The sequence below is a fragment of the Heptranchias perlo genome, chromosome 6 (assembly GCF_035084215.1).
Source record: "Heptranchias perlo isolate sHepPer1 chromosome 6, sHepPer1.hap1, whole genome shotgun sequence".
Taxonomy (NCBI): Eukaryota; Metazoa; Chordata; class Chondrichthyes; order Hexanchiformes; family Hexanchidae; genus Heptranchias; species Heptranchias perlo.
The window spans coordinates 61,509,713-61,534,573 of NC_090330.1; the positions used below are offsets into that span (position 1 = coordinate 61,509,713).

Here is a 24,861-nt window from a genome sequence, read left to right on the forward strand (position 1 = left end):
TTGGAACAAGTTGTATTTCATTTTTAATCACATACAGTGCAACCAAAGAGATTACAAAAGTGAAGTACAACATTCATATTTAAGTAAATGATCATAGAATCTGCAGTTTACACTGGAAAACCTTTTGTTATCATTTAAACTGTAAATCTGCATTTGGACAGCAGGAATACAGCATCACCAGGCAAGTATTTGGTCGCTTGCTTGGGTTCCATCTTTGAGTCATTTGAAGTGGGTTACATCTTCACCAGTCCTGCCGAACATCCCTTGAGGTCTAACACCAAAAACAAACCTGCGGCACTTACTACAATCACTCTCAATGCAAATGATAGATGATCTTTGACTAAGGGCCCAATTCTCAAATTACAGTATCTCAAACAATTTCTTACACAATTTTTCCCCTGCATTTTTAACATTCAGTACAGTTATTACATGCATGTTATTTTCTCACTTTTCTTTAGCCTTTTATTTGCTATTTTCCTCCACCTCCAATTTTCTCCCCTTATCTCCAGAAGGCTTGCACTGATGTTCGACGGACCCCAGCCACCATCATTTACCTTGCCCAAGTGGTCTTTCTTCGTATCTGAATCTAGATACCAAGAGGTAAATTTTAACGCCCAAGAACGGGTGGGTTGGGGGCTGGTGGACAGTGAAAATTGTTGGTTTTGGGAGTGGAAACGAATCCTGGCTCGAATCCACCGATTTCCGGGTTTTCTGGGTGCGCTCGCGCTTCTGAATACCCAGAAGTCCGGCTGGCACTTAAAGCCAGCGGGCCGATATTTGAAGATATAATTAACACCATTGAAGCAGCTAAAGGGGTTACATTTTTGTGTATTCAGCCAGACAAACGATTTAAGTCTCCCTTAACATGTCTCCCGTGGCCTCTGAAAGATGTGGAAATGGAGGCAAGTTGCAGCCAGCACCCATTTGGACCTTTAAACCAGTGATTGACACGTGAAGAAAAGGTGAGTTTTTGCAGCAGGGCAATCAGTTCTCTCAGACAAACCTTTGGCTGGGAATTCGGTGTGTTTAGGCTGAGATTTCTTTGTTCACACTGAGAATTCTTATGTTCAGACATATTTACCTACATTTTGGACCCCTCAAACTGACATCATCAGGATTGTGGGGGGGGGGGGGCGGGGGCGCAATGGATGTATTCAGCCGTACATCTGAGGAGGAGGCACATCACCATCCACGGCAGGCACGGCGTGGAGTTCTGACAGGCAGGCAGGGTTAAAATTTCCCCTTTGAGCTCACAATCCAGGCTGACACTTCAGTGCAGTACTGAGAAAGTGCTGCATTGTTGGAAGTGCTGTCCTTTGGATGAGATGGTAAACCGAGGCCCCATCCAACCTCTCAAGTGGATTTAAAAGATCTCATGGTACTATTTGAAGAACGACATGGGAGTTCTCCTGGTGTCCTAGCCAACATTTATCCCCTAACTAACAAAAGCAAAACAGATTATCTGGTCATTTATCGCATTGCTGTTTTGTGGGACCTTGCTGTGTGCAAATTGGCTGCCGTGCTTCCTTATATTGCAACAGTCACTACATTTCAAAAGTACTTCATTGACTGTGAAGCACTTTGGGACATCCTGAGGTAGTGAAGGTCTTTTTTTATTTCTTTATAGTTGCATAAACCAAGGAAAAACTCCGTCTGAAGTGGAGCTCTTCAGGTACCAGCACCGCCTTGTTTATATTAAAGTGCTGCCTATGGAGAAGGGACTGCATTCAGAAGCAGTGCTGTAATATAAATGTAGCATAAGTAAGAAAATTATAGAAAGATTAATTTTATAATACAATGTTGATTATCTGCAAATTAATTTATTATCTGTTATGTTACAACAGTCCACTGCCAAGAAAAGACTAATAAATTATTCATCATTTGTTTGTCTAAACTGTAATGACTTTTTAAACAATTCACTCAGCAAAGCTTTAAATCTTGCCTCTGAGTCAGAAGGTCGTGGATTCAAGCCTGATTCTAGTGACTTAAGTACATAATCTAGGCTGACACTTCAGTCCACACCGACGGAGTGCTACATTATCGGAGGTGCCGTCTTTTGGATGAGACATTAAACCAAAGCCTCGTCTGCCCTCTCAGGTGGGCATAAAAGATCCCATAGAGCTATTCGAAGAAAAGCAGGGGAGCTCTCCCTAGTGTCCTGTCCCGTTGTAATAGTGACTACACTTCAAAAGTACATCATTGGCTGTAAAGTGCTTTGGGATGTCCTGAGGTCATAAATGCAACTTCAAAAGTTAATTTAACAAAATGCACATATGCTTTCAGTCACGGTGAAAGGTGCTGTTTGATAAGAGCTAGTGAATATCTTTATTTGTACATTAGTCACGACAGCCACAAAAATCTGCAAAGGGGAAGGGGCACATATTGGCATAAGTGCTGAGATGTGCCTGCCTGAAAATGACACCACTGATCCCAAAGTTTGCGGAGTCAGGGGTAGGTCTCTGTTTAATATGGCAATGGTTGGTGCCTGCATTTCTAGAGGTACATGTGGGGCACCCACCACGTTACAGAGGACAAAAGGTCCAGAGCAAGAGGTCCGGGTGGAATGAGGGTGTGGCTTCTTAGTCCCACCCCCTTCTAGAAAAGAGAGATAAATACCACTTCTAAATATTTAAAAAAATAAACCCCTGACTGGTTGATGAGGCTGTTGCTGCTGCTCCTCTTCCAATTGTTCCTTCATCCAAAGCAATGAAGCAAAAATGGTACCCATGATAAGCTGTGAGAGCTCAATCAGGGTGAGAAAATCTCACCAATGCTTAGAGACTTCTACATGTGTGTAGAGCTTTGCTTTCATTGATTAAAGAATGGTGCAAGCAGGCAGTATAACTCCACGCAGTCCACTCATACTACTCCAAAAATAATACCAATAATAAGAACATAAGAACATAAGAAATTGGAGCAGGAGTAGGCCAATCGGCCCCTCGAGCCTGCTCCGCCATTTAATAAGATCATGGCTGATCTGATCCCAACCACAAATCTAAAGAACACAAGAAGTCGGAGCAGGACCCGGCCACATAGCCCCTGGGCCCTCTCCGCCACCCACAGGGCATTGACCGATCCGAACTCAGCTTCATGTCCAATTTCCTGCCCGCTCCCCATAACCCCTAATTCCCTTTACTTCGAGGAAACTGTCTATTTCTGTTTTAAATTTATCTAATGATGTAGCTTCCACAGCTTCCTGGGGCAGCATATTCCACAGACCTACCACCCTCTGAGTGAAGAAGTTTCTCCTCATCTCAGTTTTGAAAGAGCAGCCCCTTATTCTAAGATTATGCCCCCTAGTTCTAGTTTCACCCATCTTTGGGAACATCCTTACTGCATCCACCCGATCAAGACCCCTCACAATCTTATATGTTTCAATAAGATCGCCTCTCATTCTTCTGAACTCCAATGAGTAGAGTCCCAATCTACTCAACCTCTCCTCATATGTGCGCCCCCTCATCCCCGGGATTAACCGAGTGAACCTTCTTTGTACTGCCTCGAGAGCAAGTATGTCTTTTCTTAAGTATGGAGACCAAAACTGTATGCAGTATTCCAGGTGCGGTCTCACCAATACCTTATATAACTGCAGCAATACCTCCCTGTTTTTATATTCTATCCCCCTAGCAATAAAAGCCAACATTCCGTTGGCTTTCTTGATCACCTGCTGCACCTGCATACCAACTTTTTGATTTTCTTGCACTAGGACCCCCAGATCCCTTTGTACTGCAGTACTTTCCAGTCTCTCGCCATTAAGAAAATAACTGCACCATAAGAAAGATGAAACAGAACAACAGCAACTTGCATTTATATAACACTTCCAATGTGGAAAAACATTCCAAGGTGCTTCACAGTGAAAGAAAATGGATGCTGACAAAGAGGGAGAGATTAGGAGGGGAGACCAAAGGCTTGTTCAAGGAGGATCTTAAAAGGAGGACATGGAGGTGGAAAAGTGCAAGGGTTTAGGGAGGAAATTCCAGAAAGTGGGACCTTGGTGGCTGAAGACACAGCGAAAGGAGGGGGAATACATAAGAGGCTGGAGTCAGAGGAACAAAGAGTAATGGGGTAGAAATAAGCCTGGAGAAGGTTACAGAAATAGGGAGGAGCAAAGTAATGAAAGAATTTAAATACAAGGATGAGAATTTTTAATTTCAAGCCTTGGAGGACCAGGAGCCAATGTAGATCAACGAGGACAGGGATGATGGTGAATGGGACTTGGCGTGGGATAGGATACAATTAGTAGAGTTTTGGATGAGCTGAAGTTTACAGAGGGTGAAGAATAGGAGGCTGGCCAGGAAAGCATTGGAGCAATCGAATCTGAATGTGACAAAGGAATGAATGATGGTTTCAGCAGAGGAGCAACTGAAAATCAGAAAGAGATTTGAGAAAGAATGTGAAAGAGAATGAGACAAGATGGTCATGCAGTTAGGAAATGTAAATAGATGAGGCTCGTCCAGAACCTGTTTACTTAAGCTTTGAAACATTTAAGCTGGAAGTAAGTAAAGGGGGAGGAAGTGCAGTGAGGACAACATCAAATGGCAAATGGTTTTAAGAAATGGGACATCCCCAAATGTTTGATATTCTCTCTCTGGGAAGAGCAGGTGCTTCTAGACGTACCAGTCCCAGATTAGAGCCAGGAAACAAGTAATGAGCTCCATATTTTTCAGCACTGAGATGTCTGAAGGAAAACACTAGGAGCTTCTTCATTCTTTAGTCTGTTCCCCATTCCATTGCCATGACAGTAGGCTTTGGGAAAAGTAGTTACAGGGAGGAAACTATTGTTGTAGGCACTCTTGAGAGAGTTTGATAAGCAACTTACAAGACATCCTATTTAGTGTATCTAGATTCAATTTGAAAAATTCTCTTTTTTCTTACAAGATATCGAGTTAAGCATGACCTTTTCTTTTGGTGTCTCTCCTGGCTTTTCTAATTATTACCAAATTACCAGGTTCACTGATGTACAGCTTTGTACACCCTTTAGTAACTTAACCTGTTACTGTGCACGATTCAGAAGTAATTATTTGATTGAAGTTCCTCTGTTAGTTGTGTATGTAAAATGAAGTCTGCTGAAACAGCCGTAATTATTGAGATCTCATCCAGGATGACATGGAGTCTGATTGTATTATGTGACAGTCTACTTTTCTGTGCCTCAATAAATTGCTTTTCTTTAACACTATTTGAATTTGGTAACGTAAAGAGAAAAGTCGGTCAATGAGAATTTCATAATTAACCATAGAGTAAGCAGTCAGGATGAGGGAGGTGAAACATTAAGTGACCTGGAGGTTAAATTCAATAAACAAGTGCCTGGTAGTAGGGATTGTTACAATAGGTGATAACCATAAGTGATTTTACACCAGCATAAGGAACATGAAGATTATGTATTTCAACAAAATTTAAATATAATCAATTTACCTATGATCTGGTTGAAGCCTGAGAATTAATGCGAGCTGTATATAATGGAATCTAAAATGTTTATAAAGGACTAGCAAAATAGATTTGGAGAGGAGCAGTATTACCATTAAGAGAGGGTCTGATAGTGATCAAGAGAGATGAACGGAAAAATTAATCCGTTTCAGTGCAAATTTGTGACAATACAGGAAATAAATTAACAGTTGGAATTTGTTTGACTTTCAAAACAATGGGAGGGGATTGATATCAAATTACTGAAGCAGGTAAGGACACCATTGGACAAATTTTGATTGTGCAGAAATAAGTGGGTTGAAAAGTGGGAAGCAAATAAGAACATAAGAAGTTTTGGAATTAGAACTAGGCATTCAGCCCACCAAGCCTGCTCCTTTCTCAGACCATGTACGTTATTCTTTATCATGGATTACCCCTCCTATTTAATTTCCTGAAGGAACATTCTGCATTGATTCTTAGTGTTTCCCAAGAGCAATCACACAAATCTCCAGAATACTTATCAATCCCAAACCATTGTTTAACTCTGAACTACTGCCCTCCACAGACCACAGTCCCCTCCATCCCTACCCCAGCAGCACAGAAGACATTGTATCCCTTTGGAATGTGTAATCAGCTCACAGTGTGTCTATTTTCCTATAACCACAAATGCTACTCCCAACCAAATATTTATTCAGATTCTTCTGATGGATGCAAGGAAGGATATCTTTATCATGATACTAGACAAGGCACATTTCTTATTCTAGTGTTTCAGAGACATAGTGTGAAATTTGGAGGACGATCATAATGGGCCATAATTTGAAGTGGCAGAGCATCTAATGGTGTCTGTCGTTAGTTAGACTTGTCCTTCCATGTTTAGGTTTTTAAATTGTTTGCATGGTAAGTTACTGAAAGTGCAAACTGATAACGTCGCAGTGAGGGAAACAGGGCATCTGGGACCTGAGTGAACAGGGCAAGCAACCGTGTATCTCCTTAACCAATCAGATTGAAGAATTGTGAAATAAACAGTGCAAGGACTGAGAAAAAAAGTGTGAATTAAGGTCATGAATTCAATGTTAAATCAGGTATGGAAAGAAAAATAAAGAGAACAAAGAAAGACTGGATTAAGAGAGAGAAAACAAAGAGACAGTAAGGAAAAATAAAAAGAACTATTTAAAAAAATTAAATTTGACATTTTTAAAATCTCCAACAGCAATTAATGCCTGAAGGAGTGAGACTCCACATTGTAATAGTTAATTTTCAGTGCCAGAAAGGTTGATTGGTACTTATTATAATGTTATAAGGTCATTAAAAGATTATTTCAACTTGAAATGACAAGACTTAACTTTCTGTGGCAAGTTTAGTTCATATCTATGGCGCAAAAAGCAACTTCATGCCTTTCAATGCATTGCTTTGCTGAGTAAGACAGCGAGCTGCTGTTTTCACTAAGCTAACAGTGGAGTGGCGCAACTCGGACAGCAACTTTTGGATATTTGCCTTTAACCGCATATCTGCCCCTTGCCTGAAGTTGCTGTAGCATTTGTGCATAAATAACAGGGAGTGCCATTAGCCTCATCGTTATTTTGACAGCAAATTCGGGCCCAATGTCCTTAGATCAAACATCAGTGTAATGGGCAATGAAAAACAGTTTTCTCTCTTCCTAAACATCAGGTCTAATATATTAGTTTGTAGTATTATATAAAAATTACACTCCACCCAGTATTCCAATTTCTATCACTTCAGAAATGTTTGAGTTGGTCTTTTCTCAAATGATTCTCTTTGTGCACTGACACTCACTGCTACCAAGGGACTCACTCCAGTGGCTTGAAGCTGTGGGACATCCGATGATTTGCTGAACTCACATCAGGAGCAGCTACAGCCGGAAAACTACATGAATAATTTTATAGCAGAAAGCTTGGAAAACGAAACTTTAGAAATAACAACCTTCAAAAGGATAATAAGTTCATTTATTTTTCTAGAGAACTAATATTATATCATGGGTCGTTCAGGATGAGACAAAAAAAATAAAATTCCGTATTTCCAAATAATTTAAAATATATTTGATAAATTTATCAGACATGTACAGATTAAACTTTAACAATCCGTTAAATCTTAATATTCAATCTTAATAATTGGAAGAACGTTTGTAAGAACGTTTATGACGGAAGTTTCAGAAATAACAAGTGTTTCATATTGAAGAGTGCACTGCATGTTGTTACTATAAGTGAGGCTAAACAAAGTAAGTGAATTTCTGAAACTTAAATCAGAGATCACACTTTATCACAGCGTGTGCGGTGAAGGTGAACGCCACAAGTAACGTTGTAAACCCTGCTTAACCGGGAGATGACGCTGTTTTTGCCCCAAGCCATTGGAACTATCAAAATTCAGTTGACAGGATTTCTAAATGAAATATTTTCTTGTTTAAATCTTATCTCATGTAAAAAGAGAAACACTGCCTCAGACTATTTACGGTGCATTGCTGATGTTGCTACATGATCAAAATAACATAAGCTAAGGATCAGTCAGTTTTTAAAAGTCAGCATGTGAAAATAACATTTGTGCGGCAATCACAAAATTATCAATGACATTCCAGTGCAACGTGTTAACAACTTCCCGATGATTTCCTTAACTTTTTAAAATAATTCTGCACACTTTAATGGGTATCTCCAACTTAATGTTGGAAATGGACAAAAGTAATGTTCTATTAACGCGCTCCATGCTGAAATTGACACGATCCATACTGAAATTGACACGATCCATACTGAAATTGACACGTGCTCTGATTACTTACGAGGAATAGTGTCCATACCGAGGGGTGTAGTTTTCTTTATTGATAGCCGTTTTCATTAGAAGATAATCTTCCCTTCCACTGGCTGGACTTGAGATGGTCACTGAATTATTCGCACCGACCCACGGCTTCCTCTCACTCATCGCTTCGGACTTCTCTCATTCCGAGGTTTGAACTGTTTTTTACCAAGCAATTTTACCCCCGAAAGCCTGCGATTTGGTGACGTCCTCAAGTGACGCTTCCGATGCGTCAGGTTTTCTATATATTTGTGTGTCGGACACTTTCCTGTCCGAAATGTTTCTCGCTGTGTTGGTGCTGGATTGGACAGGAGTTGTCTTCATAAAGTGAAGTGGGAGACAACACGGATTTCATATCAGTTCAAATTCTTTGTACGATGCCTTATTCTAAACGAGAGGCTGGGCACTGATTAAATAAATTAGACTTATATCAAACACTTGGAATTCACTTAACTGATTCATTTAGGCAACATCCCCTATTTCGATTACAATTCTGCCGTGGAAGTTAAATCAGTATCAAATTGAAATGATATATTAATACCTTAATATATTCGTATATCCAACCACTCACGTCATTAATGATAAGACATGTTTTCGTGCATATGTTGCACTGAGATCAGTCGCTTAAAGACACATTCTGGTTACAAGGAGCCAATGTATAATGTGTGCAGCTTTTGGATACTGCATCAGACAATTATATACTTTCAACAGATCAGGTCAAGGCTCTGCAGTCCTGCCACATCCAGTGCCCAATGATGGTGGTGGATAATTATGCAACTAACTGAAGGAGGGGGCTCCATAAATATCCCCCCATCCTCAACGATGGCAGAGTCCAGCACCTAAGTGCAAAATTGCAAGGCTGAACCATTCACAACCATCTTCAGCCAGAAGTGCCAAGTGGATGATCCCTCTCAGCCTCCTCCTAAGGACTCCATCATCACAGATGTCAGTTTTCATGCAATTCATTTCACTTCATGTAATATCAAGAAACAGCTGAGTGCACGGGACACAGCAAGGGCTACGGCTCCCGACAACATCCCAGCTGTAGTGGTGAAGCCTTGTGTTCCAGAACTAGTTGCGCCTCTAGCCAAGCTGTTCCAGTACAGCTACAACACTGGCATCTACCCAACAATGTGGAAAATTGCCCAGGCATTCCCTATCCACAAAAAGCAGGACAAATCCAATCCGGCCAATTACCACCCCATCAGCATAATATCAGTCATTAGCAAAGCGATGGAAGGAGTCACCAACAGTGCTATCAAGCAGCACTTACTTACCAATAACCTGCTCACCGATGCTCAGTTTGAGTTCCACCAGGACCACTCGGCTCCAGACCTCATTACAGGCTTGTCCAAATATAGACAAAAGAGCTGAATTCCAGAGGTGAGATGAGAGTGACTGCCCTTGACATCAAGGCAGCATTCGATGGAGTGTGGCATCAAGGAGCCCTAGTAAAACTGAAGTCAATTGTGATCGGGGGGAAACTCTCCAGTGGCTGGAGTCATACCTAGCACAAAGGAAGATGGTTGTGGTTATTGGACGCCAGTCTTCTCAGCCCCAGGACATTGCTGCAGGAGTTCCTCAGGACAGAGTCCTAGGCCCAACCATCTTCAGCTGCTTCATCAATGTCCTTCCCACCATTATAAGGTCAGAAGTGAGGATGTTCGTTGATGATTGCACAGTGCTCAGTTCCATTCGCTATTCCTCAGATAATGAAACAGTCCATGCCCACATAAAGCAAGACTTAATAAGCAAATTTATTTTACAAAAATGAACAAGCACACAAATATATTTATATTTACAGTAGACAGCCTTCCACCTAATGCAAGTTGACAAAATAATAAAAAGATTGTAATTGGAAGAAGTTAATCCTTTGAAAATAACTTTGAAATAATACATGGTTTTTCTTTTCCTTACATTTTTTACCATAGTGTGAGGTTAATTAATTAAAATTGTTTCTTGGATACTGATTTTTCTCTCTTTTATGAGTTTCAAGCTTATCAGTTCCTACTCTGAGATTTCAGACTAATTGATTTGAAAAGAACAATCTTTTTATGTCTCAGAAACGAGTTACTGGCACTTCCTGAATTTTGTTCAAATTCAAAGTCATATACAAACTTACAGGAAAGCGTGACACCTTTAATATTGAAAATACCTATCATAGCCCAACTATAGGAGTAACAGGTACTTATAATGAGTTTTCGATGAAACACATGCCTCGTGTAACAAGAAAGTTTTGGACACTAAAAGCATTAAGGATAGTTGAAGAACCAGGTCCCATTGGTATTCGTTTTGGAAGAGTAAGAAATTATTGTCAGAAATATTGAGGTGCACCTTGAAAATAGGAGAGAAATCTGACTGGAAGACATCTCAAGGTGATATTTTATCAGTATTATTCTTCAAAAATACCCTAGAGGCATATCTAGAACAATCCATTGTATTTCTCCTAAAGATGGTACAAAACTTCAGTAATTTATCTGGATACATGGTTAACTGATACAATCCTCAGGGAATACTTTGGGCTCAACTCTTCATTATTCCTTATTGATGATAAAATTAAATAAAATATTTGGGAATACTTGCCTTTGCCAATTGGATATAAAGTGATTTCAAAAATAACTACTTTAATCAAGAAAGTGACTTACTGATTGTTGGGTGCCTCTTATTAAGGTGAATATGATAGAGATGGGTATTATATTTCTCAAATTAGTCATAACATCAACGATTCCACTAAAGGCGACTTTTATTTAAATCAACTGATTGATCACTGACCTAATTTGGCTGAAAAAATACCCTAGAATACAATGAATCTCTGTAACCTCAGATGTTACCTAGATGTCCAGGTGTGGCTTTTTAATTTGTGACTATATAGCCTCGCAGAAAAAAAAAATAGCCATTACGAAGTGACTAGCTCCAGTTGACAATTATGACCCATGCTCATTATTGCACTGAAATTCAAAAGCTGTTCATGAACCCAGTTTTAGGAACTGACAAATGGATCTTTAAGTCAAGTGTTTTGAAGTGTTAGACAGGCTAAGTGCAATCCATCTGCACATAATGCAGATTAACAGGGATCACCTCCTGAAATACAGTGAAGGTCATCTAACCATGTCATGCACATGACACACAGTAAAAGTGTTGAAGGATAATTTAAACTGGACATATTTATGTTAATTATAGTCGCAATTATAGTACAACAGGCTCGGCCCCAAAAATAAGGAATTCATTTAATGAACTGAACCAAAATAAATGTGGAGGAAAAGGTAAGGAGATTTGTTTGAATTAGGAACACCTTTGCAGTATTTGATTAAATTAATAAGCTGGATACAGGACATATATTAAAAGCCTAACTATAATAGTTCCTACAAACTCCACTCTAAATTATTTAACACAATTTCCAAACACAGTTATAAGGAGAAACCACAAAGAATTAAGTTACCTTCTCAATGGCAACCAGGGTTGGGCAATAAATGGTGGCCTTGCTAGCGATGCCCATATCCCAAGAATGAATTTTAAAAATGCAACTTAAATTATCTTTACAGACTTTAGGAAAACAGTGCAGGGTAAATTTTGTGGCGGGCATAGGCTGGGCAGAAGGGGTTGGGAATGTTAGGTAATCCTGGGGATAGGTCTTGTACATATTCAATACTGGAATCGTACAGGCCAGCCTTTTACAATCAGATTGTGGTGCTGTTGCTGGAGGCCCTTGAGAGTAATGCAGGACAACCTCATTAGAGACTCCTAAATTTTGCTGATATGAGTGGGGTTTCCCTACCCTTTGCCCCAGAGAAGTGACATCATGGCCCGTTTTGGGCACCAGTAGGTGGGATCCCAGCATGGACCCATGAATTTTTGGGGTCGCAATTGCTCAAACGCTCCCTAAACACTCTCACATCTTTAAGAAAACTCACTCTCAAAGGCCAGTAAGTGAGTTTCCACTCATTCCACTTATAACAGGCACCAGCACAGGTAAATTAGCCTTTGAGGAGTGAGTAGCTAATGAAATCTGCAATGAGATGGGGGCTCTGCTACTTAAGCGACAGCTGCTGCCAATTTTTTTGCAGACACCTACAGAGGCAGAAGAGGAACAAGTATTAAAATGGAATCAGCAACACAGTCCTTGTTAACAATGTGACTTGCCAATACATGCTGTGACATGATGATGAAGTGTATGGCAAATATTTTTTTGTATTTGTTCCTGGGACGTGAGTGATGCAGCCAAGCATTATTATGCATTCCTAGTTATCCTGAGGACAGTAAGAGTCAACCACATAGTGTGGGACTGGAGTCGCGTGTAACCCAGACTAGGTAGGGAGGGCAGATAGAGATAAGCATCAGTGCTGGGTACTAGCCTGCAGGTATTCAATACCCTCTTGATTACCACGACACATTCTGACCCCACTAATTGGAAGATCATTTCTTCGAGCCTAGTTAGGAGCTTCAGATTGGATGATCCACCTCCTGTGGGCTGAAGCTCTTGTTCTAGGCTTTTTCTTTCCCCCTGCAATGATAAACAACTTAAATTGCTGCAAACTTTCAGAGCCCTGAAATAGAAAAGCATTTAGATTCCCTGAAGGATGTTAGTGAACCAGCTGGGTTTTTACAATCCAGCTATTTTTTGGTGCTAGCCTACAAATTATCAGATTTTTTTTAGTTTAATTTCACAAGTTGCGTTGGTGGGATTTGGACTTATCATATCTGGTTTGTCAGTCCAGCACCATAACCACTAAGCTACCCTACCTTTGACCACCTGATCACCTGAAAGACATTTGAGACCATAGGGTAAATTTTATGAATTTTTGCACTTATTGCAGAACTTTGGGTGCTGGGGGTGCTTCTCAGAAATTCAAGTGGAGAAGTCTGCGACCTTCCCCACACAAATTCCCAATATATGCTCCCAGCATTCAGAGCTCTGTCCCAGGAGCACAAATTGATAAAATCTACCCTGATGAGTATGCAACATGGAACATTCCTGGGCCTAAGTTTACTGATAAGTGAGCTACGACATTACAAGCTTTCCTTGAGATGCAAGTTGTTTCATACATTAATATGGGGTGCCTTGTGATAGTGTGAGTAAGGCTAGGTTTCCCAAATGAGAGACAACATACACCTGCAAAGACAAGCTGCAGACGACTGAGATGAAAATGTAGGTTGCATTCATGCCATACCATTTAACTTGAAGAAGCTAAAAACTGAATTCACTCATTTTGGTAAACTTCCTGAAGTTGGAAAAATTTTTGTGTATCAGAGTAGTTGGCCTCCTCAGTCTTATGAAGAGGGTGCCCTTCAGATCCAAATGTGACAACCCTCCTTTGTTGAGCCTACCACAGCAACACCTGTAGGTCCTTCTTAGTAAAGAAAGCAGTCTTCCTTCTAACCTGCTGCTCAAACGTCACTTTTCTTGTTCCTTCCTAACTTGGCAGCTCAATTGATGGACCAGTTATACACTGGCCAGTTCTCCTTTAAGGCACAACAACAACCCTTTAAACCTGTTGCTGTGCCAAATATCCTGCTCCCATAGTAACTGCACCCCGTGTGCAGCACCCAATCCATGCAGGGAGTACTTGAATAATATTTGAATGAGCTGATTTCACAAGATACTGGGATGCAAATTGCACACACTTGCCAACAGCACCTGGTTATTCCAACTTGATGGCAAAATGTAGCCTTTACTTTTAAAAATATATAGTTCAGCCACCTGATGGCTCGGTGGCTTAAGCCATACAGATCAGAAAGATGCCAGCTTTGATCTCCGACCTGTATTGAGCAAATTAATTCCAAAGATGGTGACGTGCTGTCATTAAACCAAACATCATTTGGCTGCGGAGAGCGGTAGGGGAGAAATCAGCCAGTGTTCCTGCTTCTGATCATTATCCATTACCCCCTGCTGAAGTGTATGTGTAGATATTGATGGTCAGGGTTGCATCAGCTGTGATGCCCCCCATGCTATGATAAGCACATTGACATTCACAGTGCAGGTTTACACATGAAGAACAGCCACTGGATGAAGTACCAGAGGCCACTGCTACTCTTGGAACATAGTCCTATAGGAGTAATTCACTGCCTTCAAAACAGAAGACAAAATTAGAGGGGAGATTGGAAGAGGAAAAATAGCACACGGTCCCTGCAAAGACCATGTTAAATATAACATCCAATGGACAGTGACTGCATTTGGGACTAGTTTGCTAGGTTAAATAATACCAATGAGGCAAATGACCTTTCCATATTCCAAATATGTATATTCCTACAAATATTGTGGGCAAATGTAAAATTTCTGTTACATTGAATCATAGAATCACAAAGTTTTATAGCACAGAAGGAGGCCATTTGGTCCATTGTACCTGTGCTGGCTCTCTGAAAGAGCAATCCACTTAGACTCATTTCCCCAACCTTTTCCCATGCCATTTTATACTTTTCTTTTTCAAATATTTATCCACTTCCCTTCTAAAAGCAATTATGGATTCTGATTCCACATTGTTTCCAGTAGGGCATCTAATGTGCTAATAACCTCTGCATAAACAACCCTCTGCATAAGCAAATTTCGCTTAAGCTCTCCCTTCATTCTTTTGGTGATGATCTTAAATTAATGCCCTCTAATTACCAACTCACCAACTTGTGGAAATAGCTTTTCCCTATTTACCTTATCAAAACCCTTCATCATTCAGAACAACTCTGTCAGATTTCCTCCGAACCGTCCCTGCTGTAGTGATGAGCACCCCAGTCTCTCTAATCCCTCCTCATAACTAAAATGGGGGCAAGCTAGGCCAGCAGCAGCCTGCAGTGTTGCTGTGGAGCCAGGAGGAGGACTCCAGCTTTTCCTGGTTCCAAATTAAGGTAAGTTGTAAACAAAAAAGTTACTGTTTTGTTGGTGGCCTCTAGCAGTCCCTCTAAGGACCCCTGGTTAAACAACTGAAGAACCCAAAAAACTGAGTGCAGCATACCCAGCACATGCTCTGCTCAGTGCTGCCAAAATTCAGAGTGGGGTCGTGAATCAAGCGTTAGGCCCCTCATTAGTTTATGTAAGGGGCCTAACGCCTGTTAGAGACAACCATCAGAGACGCCTAATATTACCCGGCCCAATATGGCATTGGACGTACTTGCAGCACCATTCGGGCAGATGACAACAATTTAATGCAGTTTCCAGCAGTCACATAATTTTGAGCAGATTTTTTCCCAATAAATTTAGATGTTTGACTACTCAATGGGAATTGCAGGACGCAATAATCTGGAGTTCAGAAACACAAACCTGATATGTGTGCTAGCAAGTCAAAAGAGCATTGAGAGAGTCAAGCATTCAAAAAAAGCACGAGAACTAGCAAAGCAGCAAGAAGTATCGGGAGAGCGGAGCATTTAAAAAGAGTGTGAGAACCAGCAGAGCAGCAAAGAGCATCGGGAGAGCGGAGCATTTAAAAAGAGCATGAGAACCAGCAGAGCAGCAAAGAGCATCGGGAGAGCGGAGCATTTAAAAAGAGCATGAGAACCAGCAGTAAAACAAACGCAGGGAAAAATCTGGAAAAATGACATACAGTCAACGCTGAGGGAAGAGTAACGGAGCCCAGGGAATTTAAGGTAAGTGTTTAATTTATTATACACACTCTAATTTTAACTATAAACCAATCTATAAACTTTAAATAAATAAATAATCAGGGTGATTAATTACTAATTAATTTGAAATCAAGCTAAATCCATCTACTAAATATAATCTAGACCTCAAGTGATTCTATTAGTCCTAGAAATAAATTACTGCTAATCATTAAATAAATAAATAAAGCTTAGAAATGGCAGCACAAGCAGTGTTCCAGGACTATAGTAAGTGGGAATTTGTGGACAACGAGACTGTCCCGGATTGTCACATCTGCAGGAAATGTCTTTGCCTTGAGTCCCTCTGGCTCAGAGTCATTGAGCTGGAGTGTGAGTTGTGGATACATAAGGAAGGGGGAGGAATTTCTGGATAGTTTACTCCAGAGTACAGTCACATCTCAGAGGATAGCACAGGTGCAGGAAGGGGAGTGTGTGACTGTCAGTCAGCAGGGTATGGGTAACCTAGGGGAGGCAGAGAAGGAGGTACTGCAGAAACTGATCCTTTTCAACAGGTACGATGTACTTGCTACCTGAGAGGATAAGGCTGAAGGCTGCAGGAAGGATGTCCAGAATGCTAACCATGGTATTGTGGAGCAGAAGGCAGTACAAGGTGGGGGGAGGGGAGGAGCAGAATAGTACAGTTGTAGTCATAGGGGATTCAATAATTAGGGGGATAGATGGCATCCTCTGCAGTCACGACCGAGAATCCAGGAAGGTGTGTTGCCTACCTGGTGCCACGGTAAAGGATATCTCGGAGCCATTGGAGAGGAACTTATGATCCATGTTGGGACTAATGACATAGGGAATAACAGGGAGGATGTCCTGCTAAGGGAGTATCAGAAGTTAGGAACTAAATTAAAAAGCAGGACCCCACGATTGGTAATCTCGGAATTACTATCCAAGCTACATGCTAATTGGGAATTAACAAATCAGGAAGGTTTGTTCACCGTGGCTGAAAGACTGGTGTGGGAAGGAAGGATTCCATTTCGCGGGACACTGGCACCAGTACTAGGACAAGAAGGAGCAGTACTGGGATGGACTCCACCTGATCTGGAATGGGATCGAGGTCCGAGTGGAAAGGATAAATAGGGCTGTGGATATGATTTGGGATGACGATGACCCAAGGGCCGGGGCATTAAGGAGGAGCGGCAGGGTCCCACGGCCAAGGGCGCTGTGGACGCCTCCTTACTCGCCGGCCGTGAACTGAAAAGGGCCCTGGCGAGAGGAACCTTAGCGGAGGCACCCAGCAGTACGGAAGGTACTGTACATAGTTTTACTGTTGTATATAACAAAGCCAGAGTTTTGTTCTTTGTAAATATGATGGAAGTGTGTTATTTTGTGATCGAAGAACAGAACCTGGAGTTGTGAAAAGTAATAAACGGTTTGGTTGGGGGCCACGATGCTTTCCACAGTGGAAGGTACACGGATGCTCGATATTCCAGTGTGGACATTGAAATAACAAAGGGGAGTCTGTAAGCATCAGCGCAGGCCCAGGATTTACAAACAGACATTTTGTGGACTTTTGTGTTTTAAGACTTTTCTGCTGAAAAAAAATAGCAGCCCGTTTGAAAAGTGAATGTGGCCCAGGTGTGTGTAATGGACAAGGGATTCCGACCAGACCCCTAAGCCAATTAAGGAAAATGTCTGAGCGGACAGAGTTTCTCCGGGAACACAATGAGCCAGGAAGGGCAATGTATACGGTAATTGGCAGGAGATGGAGACACCATTGTTAATCAATGTTAAACCACTTAACCCAGGACCGGGTGCAAAGTGAAACCCACTGTCAGCCATTACCACCATTGCCTAGATGAGGTAACCCCGAAGGGCGGGAAACCAAACAAAGGAGGGCCATCAAAATCCCAGACTGGTTGAAAGCAAAAGGACATCACTGTAAAATTACTGACTACACAAAAACAGCAGGCTGTGAAAAAAGCACCGCAGGATAAGGAACGGTTCATTTTTTTTGGCGCGAAGAAATTTGGAACTTTGTGGGGTATAAGAGGAGGCAGTTTTGGGACTTTTCGCTCTCTTGCTTCCTCGCCTGCTCTTGTCTTCGCTTGTCCTCACCTTCACAACAAGAACCAAGCACTCCGCCTGGGATGGAGAGAAGAAACCACCACAAGAAGCAGAGCCTCGATCTTCAACTGTATGGACAAAACTCAAACTGAGACTTGAATACTGTGTCGGCAGTACAGAACCAGGAGACACATTTTCTACAAGGGGAGGCAGCGAGAAAGTCAAGGGATAATCAGGGTGAGCAATGTCCAAGTCCACATCCTTAAGACCACCAGTATTGTGTGAAGGGGTGTTGTGTGTTCCCAACCAAGCCATAGGGGTTTAGTGGGAAGGTTCTGCGGGTGGGGTATAGCGTATACTCTACTCTGGGTAGTGACGTAGTGTACTGTATTGTCTTACGCCACTGTTTTTTTTTGATATATTGAAGACAGTGGTGTGTGTTAACCTTAATAAACACTGTATGATTGAGTCCGCGAAACTTGTCCGTGAGTCAATTCTGTTCACCGTAATTCCCGTCGTCTAGAACTGTGTAAAGGGGGGGGGGTGATTCGAACCACCAAGGCAAACCACTTACAAAGATAAACTCATAGGTAATTCAGTGAAATGGCAGAAATATTGAATTGTTACTTTACCTCAGTATTTACTAGGGAGACTAACAAGGTGGACATGACATTAGAAGAAGAAATCAAAAAAGATAGCAAGACATTTAAGACAGAAAGGGAAGAGATAATTGATAAACTATTCAAACTTTGAGAGGATAAAATGCCATGTCCAGATAGATTGCATCAGTACATACTACAAGAAGCTAGGGAAGAGATAGCAGAGGCACTATTTTATATATGTATGTATGTATGTATATATGAGTATATATACAATAGAAAAGGGAATAGTGCCAGAGGGAAAAAGGGAAATAGAAGAAATCCAGGAAACTATAGACCAGTTAGCTTAACATTGGTGGTAGGAAAGATAATAGAATCTTTATTCAAAGGTGTAATAGAAAAACATCTAGGAACCAATATTATAATAAAGAATAGCCAGCACGGATTTCAAAAAGGAAGGCCATGCTTGACCAACCTTATTGAAGAAGTAACAGAAAGTATAGACAAGGCTAATGCTGTGGATGTAATGTACTTGGATTTTCAAAAGGCCTTCAATAAATAGACTCATGACTAAGGCTAGAACATCTGCAGTCAGGGGACAAGCAGCAGAATGGAAACCAATCTGGCTACAAAACAGAAAATAGAGAGTAGGGGTTAAAGGTGGTTACTCAGACGGGCAGAAGGTGGGAAGTGGTGAATCAGAGGGATCGGTGCTGGGGCCGTTGCTGTTCACCATTTACATAATTGATTTGGACTCGGGAATCAGAAGTACAATATCAAAATTTGCAGACAACACCAAATTGGGGGGTATAGTTAATACTGTGGAAGACTGTGTCAAAATATAAGAAGACATTAATAAACTTGCAGGATGGGCATGTAATTGGCAAATGAATTTCAATATAGATAAGTATGAGGTGGTGCATTTCGGTAGGAGGAATAGGGAGGCCACATATTTCTTGGAAAATAAGAGTCTAAATGGGATAGAGGAGCTAAGGGATCTAGAGGTACAGATTTACAAATCATTAAAATAGCAACGCAGGTTAACAAAGCCATAAAAAATGCATGATGTGGAGATGCCGGTGATGGACTGGGGTTGACAATTGTAAACAATTTTACAACACCAAGTTATAGTCCAACAATTTTATTTTTAATCCCACAAGCTTTCGGGGGCTTCCTCCTTCCTCAGGTGGTGTGGAAATGACATTTTCGAATCCTTCGCATTTAAAGATCACAGAACAATGCCTGGTGATTACTGCCCATTGCCAAGGCAATCACAGTGAGCAGACAGAAAGGTGTCACCTAAAAAGGCCACCGAATATACAAACCCCCAAAAAAAGAGAGAGAGAGAGATAAGGAAGACAGTCAATGACCCGTTATATTAAAAACAGATAACATTTGTTCGCTGGTGGGGTTACGTGTAGTGTGACATGAACCCAAGATCCCGGTTGAGGCCGTCCTCATGGGTGCGGAACTTGGCTATCAATTTCTGCTCGACGATTTTGCGTTGTCGTGTGTCTCGAAGGCCGCCTTGGAGTACGCTTACCCGAAGGTCGGTGGCTGAATGTCCATGACTGCTGAAGTGTTCCCCGACAGGGAGAGAACCCTCCTGTTTGGCGATTGTTGCGCGGTGTCTGTTCATCCGTTGTCGCAGCGTCTGCATGGTCTCGCCAATGTACCATGCTCTGGGGCATCCTTTCCTGCAACGTATGAGGTAGACAACGTTGGCCGAGTCACAGGAGTATGAACCGTGCACCTGGTGGGTGGTGTCCTCTCGTGTGATGGTGGTATCTGTGTCGATGATCTGGCATGTCTTGCAGAGGTTACCGTGGCAGGGTTGTGTGGTGTCGTGGACGCTGTTCTCCTGAAGGCTGGGTAATTTGCTGCGAACGATGGTTTGTTTGAGGTTGGGTGGCTGTTTAAAGGCGAGTAGTGGAGGTGTGGGGATGGCCATAGCAAGGTGTTCGTCATCATTGATGACATGTTGAAGGCTGCGGAGAACATGGCGTAGTTTCTCCGCTCCCGGGAAGTACTGGACGACAAAGGGTACTCTGTTGGTTGAGTCCTGTGTTAGTCTTCTGAGGAGGTCTACGCGATTATTCGCTGTGGCCCGTCGGAACTGTCGATCGATGAGTCGAGCATCATATCCCGTTCTTACTAGGGCGTCTTTCAGCGTCTGTAGGTGTCCATCGCGTTCCTCCTCGTCTGAGCAGACCCTATGTATTCGCTGGGCCTGTCCATAGGGGATGGCCTCTTTGACGTGGTTAGGGTGGAAGCTGGAAAAGTGGAGCATCGTGAGGTTGTCCGTGGGCTTGCGGTAGAGTGAGGTGCTGAGGTGCCCGTCTTTGATGGAGATTTGTGTGTCCAAGAAAGAAACTGATTCTGAGGAGTAGTCCATGGTGAGCTTGATGGTGGGATGGAACTTGTTGATGTTATCGTGTAGTCTCTTTAGTGATTCCTCACCGTGGGTCCATAGAAAGAAAATGTCGTCGATGTATCTGGTGTATAGTGTTGGTTGGACGTCCTGTGCAGTGAAGAAGTCCTGCTCGAACTTGTGCATGAAAATGTTGGCGTATTGGGGTGCGAATTTGGTCCCCATGGCTGTTCCGTATGTTTGGGTAAAGAACTGGTTATTGAAGGTGAAGACATTGTGATCCAGGATGAAGCGGATGAGTTGTAGGATGGCGTCTGGAGATTGGCTGTTGTTGGTGTTGAGTATTGATGCTGTCGCAGCGATGCCGTCATCGTGGGGGATACTGGTGTAGAGTGCCGAGACGTCCATCGTGGTGAGAAGTGTTCCTGGTTCAACAGGTCCGTGGGTACTGAGTTTTTGTAGAAAGTCTGTAGTGTCGCGACAGAAGCTGGGGGTTCCCTGCACGATGGGTTTCAGGATGCCCTCGATGTATCCAGAGAGGTTCTCACACAGGGTTCCATTGCCTGATACGATAGGACGTCCGGGTGTGTTGGCTTTGTGTATCTTTGGGAGGCAGTAGAAGTCTCCCACGCGGGGAGTACGTGGGATGAGAGCGCGTAGGATGTTTTGAAGGTCTGGATCGAAGGTCTTGGTCAGTTTGTTGAGCTGATGGGTGTGTTCTTTGGTCGGGTCTGCGGGTAACCGTCTGTAGTGTTCCTGGTTGTCCAGTTGTCGGTATGCTTCTTTGCAATAGTCCATTCTGTTCTGTATGACGATGGCTCCTCCTTTGTCCGCTGGTTTGATGACGACGTTGCGGTTGGTCTTGAGAGCTTTGATGGCGTTGCGTTGTGCTCGGGTGACATTCTGGACTGTCTTCCGAGTGCGGCTGATGAATCTGGCATAGACGCATTTCCTGACAGCTTGAGCATACATGTCAAGCTGAGGGCAGCGACCCTCTGGAGGAGTCCAGTGAGACTCTTTCCTCTTCGGTTGCTGTATCGCGGATCCCTCTGTCTGCTGTTCCAGATCGTTGATTGTCTCATTGGGTTCGCTGCTGAAATTTTGTGGTTCGTGGTAGAATTCCCGGAGCCTCATTCTCCTGATGAATTCCTCTGTGTCTGCCGCGAGACTAGTGGGGCCCATTTTGGTAGTGGGGCAGAAATTGAGCCCTGGGCTGAGAACTTCAATTTCGTCTGGTTGAAGGGTGTGGTCGGACAAATTGACAATAGACTTCCCTGTGGTTGCAACCGTGGTACCAGGGGAAGCTTGGTCGATGCTGGTGGTGATGCCGAGTTTCTCAAGCTTCCTGCTCTTGGTTTTCATGTAGGCAGTGTAGTTCCGTTGCCTCGTCTGTTTGGCGGTATATCGTAGCTGGTCTGCTGTGTCCTGAGTACAGGTTGAGAGTATGGACTCTATCTTAGTTTCGAGGTTGTGGCGTCTGCTGTAGAGTTGGTGTACGAGATGGTTGCGGAGTGTGCGAGAGGTACGGCGGCAGAGTCTCTCAGCATAATCCGAGTTGTATGTGGACTTGAGTGGGTTTGTGATCTGTAGTCCTTTCGGGATCTTGTCTGCTTTCTTGCAGCTCTGTAAAAACTTGATGTCTGTGTCTAAATGCGTGATCTTCTTGGATATCCTTTCCACTGTGAGCCGGCAGTTTGTGGTGTCGATGGTAGCCATGATGTGGAGATGCCGGTGATGGACTGGGGTTGACAATTGTAAACAATTTTACAACACCAAGTTATAGTCCAACAATTTTATTTTTAATCCCACAAGCTTTGCCTTGGCAACGGGCAGTAATCACCAGGCATTGTTCTGTGATCTTAAAATGCGAAGGATTCGAAAATGTCATTTCCACACCACCTGAGGAAGGGGGAAGCCCCCGAAAGCTTGTGGGATTAAAAATAAAATTGTTGGACTATAACTTGGTGTTGGAAAATTGTTTACAATAAAAAATGCAAACAAAGCACTGGGGTTCATTTCTAGAGGAATCGAATTCAAAAGCAGAGAAGTTATGTTAAATTTATATAGAACTTTGGTTAGACCACACTTAGAGTACTGTGCTCCGTTCTGGTCTCCATATTACAAAAAGGATATGGAGGCACTGGAGAAGGTGCAAAACTGATTCACAAGGATGATACCAGAACTGAGAGGTTAGAACTATCAGGAAAGACTGAACAAGCTGGGGCTCTTTTCTCTGGAAAAGAGAAGGCTGAGGGGTGATCTAACAGAGGTCTTTAAAATTATGAATGGGTTCAACAGGGTCGATGTAGAGAACATGTTTCCACTTGTGAGGAGTCCAAAACTTGGGGCCATAAATATAAGATAATCACCAATAAATCCAATAAGGAATTTAGGAGAAACGTCTTTACTCAGAGAGTATTTAGAATGTGGAAGTCGCTATCACAAGGAATAGTTGAGGTGAATAACATCGATGCATTTAAGGGGAGGGAAAAAGGAATAGAAGGGTATGTTGATTTGGTGAGATGAAGTATGGTGGGAGGAGGCTTGTGTGGAACATAAACACAGACATAGACCTGTTGGGCTGAATGTGCCTGTTTCTGTGCTATAAGTACTATGTAATACTATGTAAAGTCTTAAAACCCTATAAAATAGAATGCATTTTTCTATCAAATGAGAAAGTTGCACATTTTATTGTCCAAAAGCAAAATCTTGTTTTCTTTCTTGAAAAATCTTTCTGTCATAGATGGTACAAACCAGACAGTGATAATGAGAAAAAATTGGCAGCAATAATACATAATCCAAATTCTGATGGTAAGACTTAAATGGGAAAACTTGGGACTGGAGAAAAATTAAAAACTGTATAAGGAAAGGTCTGTTTCTTCAGTCTATAACTTAATTCAAATGCCTTGAATGTGTTGTAATTTTGAAGCACACTTCCAGCCATGTGTTTTCCTTTGTATGAAATATACTGAGACCTGTAAAATACTCCCTTTCTCTTTCCATAATACTACAGTACCTGTCATGACTCACTGCTGTTTTATATAATGGCTTATCATATCTCTCAGAAACATAGAAATAAACAAACACATCAGAATGCTTCAAATGCACCAGCACATTCAAAAAGTTAGAGAACGAACAATTCAGCAATGCTATATTACAGCAGTATAATAACATACATTTATATATAATAGCAAATAGTTCCTTGTAAGATTAAATAGAATGTACAGCACAGAAACAGGCCATTGAGCCCAACTGGTCTATGCCGGTGTTTATGTTCCACATGAGCCTCCTCCCACCCTTCTTCATCTAACCTTCTATTCCATTCTTCCTCATGTACTCATTTAGCTTTCCCTTAAATACATCTATATTATTCGTCTCAACTATTCCTTGTGGTAGCGAGTTCCACATTCTAATCACTCTCTGGGTAAAGACGATGATCCCGAGTTCCCTATTGGATTTATTAGTGACTATCTTATATTTATGGCCCCTAGTTTTGATCTCCCCCACAAGTGGAAACGTCTTCTCTACATCTACCCTATCAAACCCTTTTATAATCTTAAAGACCTCTATCAGGACACCCTTCAGCCTTCCCTTTTCCAGAAAAAAGAGTCCCAGCCTGTTAATGTTTCCTGATAGGTATAATCTCTCAGTTCTGGTATCATCCTTGTAAATCTTTTTTGCACCTTCTCCAGTGCCTCGTTATCCTTTTTATAATATGGAGATCAGAACATACTCCAAGTGTGGTCTAACCAAGGTTCTCTACAAGTTTAAAGTAACTTCTCTGCTTTTCAATTGTATTCCTCTAGAAATGAACCCCAATGTTTTGTTTGCTTTTTTTATGGTCTTATTAATCTGCCATGCTAATTTTAGTGATTTGTGTATCTGTACCCCTAAATTCCTTTGCTACTCTACTCCATTTAGACTCTTATTTTCCAAAGAGTAGGTGGCCTCCTTATTCTTCCTACCAAAATGCACCACCTCACACTCATCTATATTGAAATTCATTTACCAATTACATGCCCAATCTGCAAGTTTATTAACGTCTTATTGTATTTTGTTGCAGTCTTCCTCATTATTAACTACATCCCTCAATTT

The 24,861-nt window shown here is 41.9% G+C and overlaps 1 protein-coding gene across 1 annotated transcript in view; it reads right to left on the reverse strand.

Moving 5' to 3' along the window:
* The window catches only part of LOC137322538 (short transient receptor potential channel 6-like), a 113,543-nt gene extending 105,218 nt beyond the window's left edge, over nucleotides 1-8,325 (reverse strand). The window contains exon 1 of the mRNA XM_067985461.1: nucleotides 8,186-8,325. Coding sequence (XP_067841562.1) covers nucleotides 8,186-8,325 — 140 coding nt within the window. The remainder of the gene's footprint in view (nucleotides 1-8,185) is intronic.
* Nucleotides 8,326-24,861: the final 16,536 nt, after the last annotated feature.